Source organism: Brassica napus, unplaced genomic scaffold (assembly GCF_020379485.1).
Source record: "Brassica napus cultivar Da-Ae unplaced genomic scaffold, Da-Ae ScsIHWf_131;HRSCAF=236, whole genome shotgun sequence".
Taxonomy (NCBI): Eukaryota; Viridiplantae; Streptophyta; class Magnoliopsida; order Brassicales; family Brassicaceae; genus Brassica; species Brassica napus.
The window spans coordinates 1-10138 of NW_026014736.1; the positions used below are offsets into that span (position 1 = coordinate 1).

The window sequence follows — 10138 nt, forward strand, 5'->3', positions numbered from 1 at the left end:
TTTCAATGACTGGTTTTCATCACGAAATGGTATTTTGTATATTGAGAAAACATAATTGCTTCCATTGGTTAAAAAATGTCTATAATTTAAACAAAAATTTCATGGTTTGGACCAATGTTAACCAATACGTTTTGTCTTTTGTTTTTTTTGCGGTGTGTTCAAAACGTTTTGGACCTTTTTTTTATATCCATGAATGGCTTAGATTAATCTCTAAACGGAAGATTTATCTCAGATACAAAATATGGTTCTGTATACGCGTGGTTACATATGTTTATTTCGTAGATTTTCTCGAGCATAGATATCCTCAATTTGCCTACCACTAACACTACCCCTGTGTGAACAAACCATTAGTTTCATTGTTATTATCAACGATTACTTGTGAGACATAGCATATGTGCCCCATGACTCACTTAGTCACTTATCCGAATATATCACCCCCCAATTGATTTTTACTATTGTAAATCACCAATATTTAAAAATATATAATTAATTATTGAAACAATTACACATAGATGCATTTTTTTAAGTTTACAATTATATCTATAGACATTTGTTACCTTAGATACACATTTTTTGCTCATAAATTCTCTAAAACATCCTTGAACTAACTAACCAAATCATGTCTCATTTTCTCTCTCTCGTTATCCATCCTCTTTCTTTATCTTATTTCTTTTTCTTTTTGTCATAAATTGATATAAACCAAAAAAAAATTTCAGTTTACTTTATGTGAATCTCAAAAGTATGTCTGGTAACAATCCTCTTAAATCCATTTCTACTTCTTTTTTTTTTTTTGGATTTACTTGTGTCATGAATCAGTCAAAGCTACAATTCAACTTTAGTTTTCGTTGTTGTGTTTGTGATTTTGCGAAGATAGCATTGGATGGATTGTAACGATGTTTTACTTGTTAATCACAATGCCGCCTTCGTTGGTGGTGAAGAGCAAGAGCGACCTAAACAGTGTTTAACAAAGAGGATTTCACCGCCGCCCAAAACAACGAAGCCATGGAAACGACATAAACCATAGATGGTGGATTTAGTTCTTCACGTGTAGGTTCGGCGGTGGGAGATTCTCGGCCGTCGTCACCATCACTCCACGATCACCTCTCGACTTCACACGGCGGTCACTGTCTGCCGGTCACTGTCGATCCAAAAACTCGAGAAAACAAAGGCAAAACTTTGTTTCTTATTGCAATTGTGGTCCCTCACCTTTTGGTTATTCACACCGCCCCAAAATTCTTAAAATGTGTAGAACGATCTCCTTAATTTAGTCTGAAATTTTAATTATGCACTCTAGACCATGTCAAATGCAAATGAACGAATATGCATCGAAGACATCTAAAACAATCCGCAGCAATGAGTTTTTAACTGAGTCTCTCACTAAAAAAAATCAAAAGAAAGAAACACAAAAAAAAAGGGAGAGGGGAAGAATCGACTCTTCGTAATGAGACGATTCTGGAAGAAAGAATTACTAGTGTAGCTTCATTTATTTGTTTAAAATTAATTATTTATTTAATTTATGATAAATTATTTTTGTTATAATAAAAAAATACTCTTTTAGCTATATCAACCGATGGTGATGTTTAAATGCAAAAATGATTTAAATGAGCTAAAAACAAAGGATAAACTCGTTAAAATAACTAGATATCAATCATCAACATTAAAAACTCACATTTTTGCTCTTTAATAATCAGTCAGCCTTTGTTGCTGGGAGACAGATTTCTGATAATGTTATGATCGCTCAGGAAATGTTCCATGCATTGCGAACGAAGCCAAGTGGACGGAATGAAAGGATGGCCATCAAGATAGATATGAGCAAAGCATATGATAGGATGGAGTGGTCTTTTATTGAAGCTGTCCTGCATAAGATGGGTTTCTCAGAAATTTGGATCAGCTGGGTCATGCGATGCATTACATCGGTGAAATATAAGGTTCTCATGAATGGAGAACCAAGAGGGAATATTACTCCAGGTAGAGGATTACGCCAAGGAGATCCTCTGTCTCCTTTCATTTTTATTCTATGCACGGAAGCGCTCGCTAGCCTTCTTAATCATGCAGAGATACAAGGGAAGATAACAGGGATGCGTGTTACACGCACGTGTCCGTCGGTATCCCACCTTTTCTTTGCTGATGATAGCCTTTTCTTCTGTAAGGCGGAGCCCCGTGAATGTGAAGAAGTAATGAAAGTAGTCAGAAGATATGGCAAGCATCTGATCAATGTATCAACTTTGACAAATCGTCCTTACTCTTCGGTAAGCGGATTAATACAATTACTAGACAAAAGATTAAAGATGCACTTGGGATACAGAATGAAGGTGGAATGGGAACATACTTGGGCATCCCCGAAGACATAAGTGGATCTAAATACAAACTTTTTGCATTCCTGAAAGACAAGCTGATGCATAGAGTGAATGGATGGACAGGTAGATGGCTCTCAAAAGGTGGAAAGGAGGTGTTGATTAAATCTATCCTGCTTGCTCTTCCGACATACGTCATGTCGACTTTCCTGCTCCCATTGGAGATATGTGAAAATTTAGCTAGTGCCATCGCCCAGTTCTGGTGGAGCTCGAATCCACCAAAGAGAGGAATACACTGGGCAAAATGGGAAAAAGTGTGCCTACCAAGAGAGGAGGGTGGAATTGGTTTCCGAATGATCCATGAGTTCAATCTGGCTCTTCTGGCTAAACAACTATGGAGACTAGTACAGTTCCCTGATTCTCTGGTCGCTAGAGTTTTACGGGGAAGATATTATAGTTTGAGCTCTCCCTTGAGAGTAAACGCTGTGACTAGTCCATCCTATGTGTGGACTAGCATTTCTGCTGCAAGAAAATTGCTACTACTGGGCATTAGACAGAAGATACATTCAGGCTATGAAGTTAAGGTGTGGGAGGATCCATGGATCCCATCGAACCCCGCGAGGCCAGCTGTCCCCATAGCTCCAGTTATGCATCCTAATATGAGAGTGAGCGATCTTATTGATCAGGAATCAAAGGATTGGGATGTGTGACTATTGGAGAATTATGTTCATCCTGAGGATATACCATTCATAAGGAGTTTGGCAATAAGTTCATCTCATCGTCGTGATACCTTTTGCTGGGACTTTACAAGGAATGGCCAATACACGGTCAAATCTGGATATTGGGTGGCTCAGAATCTATTAAAGATAACGGAGGAAAAGGATGTTTTAGAGCCAAGTATTACAAAGCTCCAAGCCTTTGCGTGGAAATTAAAGGCTCCTACGAAGATATGTCATCTTATATGGCAGTTGTTAACTGGTCACGTGGCAGTAACGAGGAACTTAGTTAGACGTAATATGAGGTGTGATAATTATTGCCCAAGATGTGGAGAAGTGGAGGAGACCGTCACACATGCAATTTTTGAATGCCCACCAGCTCTTCAAGCGTGGTCGTTATCATCAACTCCGACAGGCCCAAATATTTTCCCGGTTTCGAGCGTCTACACAAATATGGATTATCTATTCTGGAGGAAGAATAGTATCATTGGGCCAGAGCATGATAGGGATCCATATCCCTGGATAATATGGTACATTTGGAAGGCTAGGAACGAAAAACTCTTCAGGGGAATAGATAGAGATACATTGGAACTAGTTAGACATGCAGAGAGTGAATGCCAAGCTTGGTTTGATGCTAATGAAGTGGTACAAGCTGGGGCACAAGATAATATAAATGAGGAACCCCAAGTCGTACGCTTGAGGAATATTTGCTAGTTAGATGGCTCTTGGACATCTTCTGCTAACTTTAGTGGAAGCGGATGGGCATGGATGGATAGTTCTGGGAATACTCAACTTATGGGAGCAAGGAACCTTCCCCGACGTGAATCAGCCTTACACTCGGAAGTAGAAGCACTACGGTGGGCGATGGAGAACATGCTACAATATTCGACCTGTCAGAGCTTTGGAACAGATTGTAAGGAATTGATTGCAATGGTAAAGGACCCTCAGGCGTGGCCAAGCTTTTCGACAGAATTGGAGAGGATAGGAACGCTACAGATATGCTTCCCAGCTTTCAACATCTCTCACGTTCCACGGACGCACAATCGGACTGCTGATTTTTTAGCTAAGACTGCTAGATCTTTCCATAGGGAGTTACATTTTGTTGGTTGTTCTATTCCGGTTTGGTTACCCAGACCACCTCAAGTTTGAGTAATAGAATGGTCTTTTGACGTCAAAAAAAAAAAAAAAAAAACTAAAATATAGTTTAGAGTAAGAAATGCTCCAATGATATTCTATTTCTCACTCTATAATAGAGTGAAAAATAGGTTTATTCCAAATATAGAGTAATTTGTTTTTTTTTTATTCATTACTCTATTTTCTACTCTAAAATAGAGTACCATTGTAGCAAATTCAAACTCTATTATAGAGTTACTCTATTTTAGAGTAAAAAATAGAATAATCCATTAGAGATGGTCTAACATTCAATTCTTGTGTCCACATTTCTGACTTTAGAATTTTTAATGTTAGAATTCTTTATTCTATATAACAAATTTTATATCCATGATCAACTGACTACAGTCCTTGTGTATACATTTATCTTATCCACGTCTTTTAAATCCACATTTTCCTTTTTTTCAAAAAAAAAACTCAGATCAGTGTTCAAACTATATACACTTTTGCATTCCAAGGATCTATTTTAAACTTCGAACAAACTTATACAGTACGATCAACATATTATTAATCCAAATTTGAGGTTATACGAATTAGAAATTATACGCAATTTGAGGTTTTACACAATTTACATGCACAAAACTCTCTCGTCCATATTTTTGGCCAACAAAATCCTTATCCACATTTTTTCTAGTCAAATTATTTTTTATCCACACTTCTATATCTACACGTCCACATAACACTTGTACAATAAATTAAAACTAGATTTTGACCCGCCCGTCCGGGTGTCATAACACCCGCCCGGGCGGGTGTTTTCTTTCGCTTTGATATTTTTTTTTAAAAATTGCTCTATATTATTGAGTGTTGCAGGTGTTTCACTTTGATGTTTTTAAACTTTGTTCTATATTGTTGAATGTATATACTATATACACTTTCCGATCCAATTTTTTGTTTAGTATGTTTTTCAAAACAACATGATTTTTTAACAGAAATATACTGTGATTTTATATATTCTCTTAAACATTTTATGGTTCTAATAGTTTAAATAAATATTTGTATTTTTAAAATTGATTCTAATAGAAATTAAAATATTCGTTAAGTAACATATTTGTAAACAATGTTTTTTTATAACAATGTGACATATATTGATATTAATTTATTATTGATTTCATCCATATTTTACATCTTTAGGTATTAGTACAAATTTGTCTAATCAAATGGGTAAATATATATATAAGTAAACAAACATACCTAACATTTTTTCTTTTGTTTTGTTTTATGTTAGTCGATGAATCAAATTTAAGCTTTTTTCATATCCTCTCTTCTGGTTAGTTGTTACTAATCGCTTCTAATCAAAAGACTAAACTCAACCGAAAAGAAGAAATACACGCCACCATCACTTAATTATGTGTGTTTCAACTAACCTTCAACTTCTTAAAGTGATCTACGTCAAAACAAAACTAAGGTTCGAGTCATGACTATTTTTTCTTTTAGGTTATGATATTTAGTTCCTCAGATGTATTGAATTCGTGTTTATGTCTTATATATACATTAACTATGAGAGATCGTTGTAGATGGGAGACTAATTGGTAGATCAAAACACTCAATTTAAGAAGAAAGCAGAGGATGGTGAATTTGAGAGGATGAATGGAACAGCATGTTGAAGATCGGGGTCCAATAGAACCCTTATAATATCTTTCGATATTAGCATATTAAAAACAAAAACTCCAGACATATAATCCAGCGAATCGGAATCATTACAAAGGTAAGTATTTTTTTTATAATAGGGTCTTAATTTTTTTCATACTTGAAGTGATTGTATCAGAATCGACTCATAGTTCTATAGATGTTTTAGTAATAAGTTATACTATTGCCTTAACTATATTTGTTAAATTTTAACTTGATTCAATGAAGCATATATGTGTTATGTAAATGATTGTGTAATCAACATTGAAAACATGAAACTAATAGAATCTTTTCAAAATAGCGAAGTAAATATATCTCGTATTGTCAAACACATAAGCAAATGCATACTTATATAAAATAAGTGTTTCATAATAAGATGAAATCGTAGTTGACATTTAAAACCAAACTCTTCATGAAGCATACGCAAAAGCTATAAGATGTTTGTATAGCTTCTCTTTGCCCTTGTAACCTAGGAGGGACTGTTTCTCCGGTTAACCGGATTTTGTACTGTTTCCGATGCCCACTAAAGGGGATGATATTTAATGAATTTTTTTTTTTTTAAACGCATATGCATGAAACCAAAGAACATTATTTGTTGCGGTAAACATGTTTTCTGTGAAATGTGGATGGGTAGTAGGTAATTCTAAGTATATATATAGATGGGTAAAAAATCTTAGGTTTTAGAGGAGATATGGCGTGCCTAGATGCAGTTTCGATATCCTCTGCTTTACATTTTTAAACTAAATCATATCTTTTGAAAATATATGCTAAACAGTTCTAAATATTGTTATAATGGCTTGCGCAGAATATGGAAAATAATTATGAAAGACATTTATAATTGATTGAAGGTTTTCATGGAATATCTTGGGAGGCAAGATGAGAGAATAAGAAAATATCTAGTTTGATTGTGAATCACGCTATATTTGGTTTACTATTAAAACTATAATTTTGGTTCTAATTTTGTAAATTGACATTATTAATTAATTAAAAGGCAGTGAAATAAGACGGTAATTATTGAGGAAAACTCAGGGCTAAGTACTATTTGTACTTCTGTTTTAATAGTTTAGATTTGTAAAATATAATAAAATATCAATATATATGTATATGAATATGAATATCGAAATAAAAAACTTGATCCAAATAAATTTCCCGTTTATGTATTTTCATCCATGCTTTTCCTTTACCAGTCCATGTCTCTACCTTTCATGTTTACGGATACATATGCACATTTTTATGTCCACACATTTTTATGTCTATGTTTATAAATGTTTTTCTATAATTGTTAAAATAAATAAAATGAATTTTAAAATATAGAGAATTTTTTTATAATTTATTAGATATACTCCCTTCGTTTCTAAAAAAAATCTATATTTTAGAATTTTCACACTTTTTAATAAAACATATTAAACCTTAGCTATAAATGCATAGTTTTTTTTCTAGGTGTAAAGAAACTTAGAAAATGACTAAACATGCACTCTTAATTATTCTTTTGTGATATGGTATACTTAGCCTGAAACAGCTAATCTAATCGTCTACACAAACCCCACACTTTAATGTTGTGGTGAGTTGTTGACAAAAAGAACATAATCATTTAATATAAACGAGCTTAGAATTTTTTAATAGCGTTCGAACTTATACGTCTAACAAATTACAAAACCAATTGATTTTCTAGAAACTCTTTGTATAACACATTAACTCCTACCAAAGTCGGAGTCTCGTATTCAGAAAAGTTAAGTAAGAACTCACATTTTTGATGACATAGACATGTCTCGTAATCAGAAAACTAAACAAAATGAAAGCTAAGAATGCACTTATATATACAAATACTATTGATATAATCGGGCGCTTGTGACCTGGTGATAAAAGGTTCACGGCTGTGAGTTTTGCTACCTAGGTTCGAGTTCCGACCACTGTTGATTAAAATGAAGTGAAAAAGCGGTCTTCCTGGATGCTTTCGGCGAGCTCCCGGCTCAACTCCGGTGTACGGTTATCTTTTTCGAGGATATCCGGATACAGGATATCAAAAAAAAAATACTTGATATAACTATTGAAAATTATCGATAAACGTACCACTTTTTATGACCGGTTTTTCTTACCTGCCGATCTTAAACTATAAGGATTTTGCCCTGTACAACACTTTTATGCAGCATAGAAAACGTGAGAGTTATTCTTGGAGCTTTTACGCATCGGCTCTTGACCTTGATCAACAGGTGATTATTGCATCTGAATCTGTACTGGAAAAAGCTGATCATCTTTTATAACAATATACTTGTTTATCTCAATTTGAATACATCTTATAGAAAATTAGAAGAATTTTTGATAAGTAGTGGGACGCTGGCATCAGTCCTTTAAAGCTAGTGGTAACATCCTATGATAAGAAAACCTAATAATCCTGTTCTTATAATGGTACCAGTTAGGTAAAGCAGGAATAAATATAAAAGATTAATTGGAATAACTTTTTTTATTCATGAAACCTAAACAAGAAATGTTGAGATGTACTGTACAAGTTACTGAACTTACCAAAATTTACCAAAATTTGCATCCTTATGAGGATTCCATTATCTTTTAAGTAAACATCCTTGTCCAGCACTAACTAACTCCCCCTAAATCACGTGTGTTGTACTAGTTAACCTACATTACCTTCCCTGCCTACATATATGAGCTCTATCCTAAGGTTAGAACAACACAACCCCAAAACAAGCCATTACTTCTATTACATCCACATACCAAGATGGAAAGCTTGGAAATTCCTAGGCAAGAAGTTCACATCAAAATTAATGATTCACTATCGACCACTAAAGAGAGAAACACTGACCTCCCTCATGCCAAACCCATTGTTCTGATGTCTGTATTGAGTAGTCTCCATGCAGGCTATTTCAGAATAAGCCTCTCTCTCTGCAGCCAGGCTCTGCTATGGAAGATAATGATCGCACCTCATTCACTAAGCATGTCTCACTTGCAAAGCAGTCTCCCGTCTATGGCGTTCCATCTCCTGTGGTACCTAGCACTTGCAACGCAACTGTCACTCTGTGTTTTGTACGCGTTGAAGTGTTTCTTCTTCTTTGACTTGGTGAAAGAAGAGTTCTCACATTATATTGGAGTAAACTATCTTTACGCTCCATCCATCTCATGGCTTATCTTGCTTCAGTCAGCTCCAGTGATGGAACCACAAAGCGTTCTGTATCAGACATTATTCTCCGTGTTTGCTCTTCCCGTCTTGGCCCTCGACACAAAGCTTTATGGCCAGTGGTTCACAACAGAGAAAAGGTTCCTGTCGATGATGGCAAACCCGGCAAGCCAAGTATCAGTAATTGCAAACCTAGTGGCTGCACGGGGAGCAGCAGAGATAGGTTGGATGGAGTGTGCTCTATGCTTGTTCTCGCTCGGGATGGTTCACTATTTGGTTATCTTTGTTACACTTTATCAACGTCTACCGGGAGGTAAGAACTTCCCAACCAAGCTGAGGCCAGTTTTCTTCTTGTTCTTTGCTGCACCAGCCATGGGAAGTCTAGCTTGGAACTCCATTTGTGGAACCTTTGATCCTCTAGCAAAGATGTTGTTCTTTCTTTCGCTCTTCATCTTCATGTCCCTGGTAAGTGTACGCAACACAGCAAGAAAAATAAAATCAAAACATGACAAGACATTTAATTAATTAATTTATTTATTTACATTATCAGGTTTGTAGGCCAAATCTTTTCAAGAAGGCAATGAAAAGATTCAATGTTGCATGGTGGGCTTACTCGTTCCCCATCACTTTTCTTGCATTAGACTCAGTTCAGTATGCGCAAGATGTGAAAGATCAGGTCGCTTCTGGAATGATGCTTATCTTCTCATCTATCTCCGTTTTGATCTTCCTTGGTATGATGGTTCTGACAGCAGCAAACAGCAATAGACTACTCAGACGAGATCCTGTCCTCGGTTCTGCAGCTAGTCCAAAAGACAAGCAAAAGTCATCACGGCTCGGCACTGGTACATGTTAACCAAAGGCAAAGCTAGTCTGCTCCAGCTTTTCCACTTAGAAAACCAAGTGCTTGCTTCTTCATAGCTTCTATGACCTTCTTTATTATGCGTAACTCTTTATTATGCGTAATCCTCTCAATGCAATGATGCAACCACTATCGATTTAACACAGCAGAAGACTAAGTTTCATATTTGAAACCCAAACCCCAATTTTCAGTTCATAAAACCTTAATAACCACTTTGATTGTATTTTAGTTCAATAAAAAGTCAAAAATATATAATATATCTATATCAAACTCAATTGCGACAGAAAAAATTATAATCATTGAGATTCTAGAAACTGAAATATCGTATCCTAGTTTTTTTAAACAA

At 35.3% G+C, this 10138-nt stretch overlaps 1 protein-coding gene across 1 annotated transcript; it reads left to right on the forward strand.

The window, feature by feature from the left end:
* The first annotated feature begins 7544 nt into the window (after nt 1-7544).
* LOC125596903 (S-type anion channel SLAH1-like) lies at nt 7545-9935 on the forward strand. The gene is made up of 2 exons (XM_048771898.1): nt 7545-9398; nt 9484-9935. The coding sequence occupies exons 1-2, from the start codon at nt 8538-8540 to the stop codon at nt 9784-9786; spliced, it is 1164 nt and encodes a 387-aa protein (XP_048627855.1). The 5' UTR covers nt 7545-8537; the 3' UTR covers nt 9787-9935.
* The last annotated feature ends 203 nt before the right edge of the window (nt 9936-10138 follow it).

Coding starts and splice junctions, on each gene's coding strand:
- LOC125596903 (XM_048771898.1), top strand. CDS start 8,538: ATGGAAAGCTTGGAAATTCCTAGGCAAGAAGTTCACATCAAAATTAAT. Junction 9,399..9,483: donor TCTTCATCTTCATGTCCCTG/GTAAGTGTACGC, acceptor TTACATTATCAG/GTTTGTAGGCCAAATCTTTT.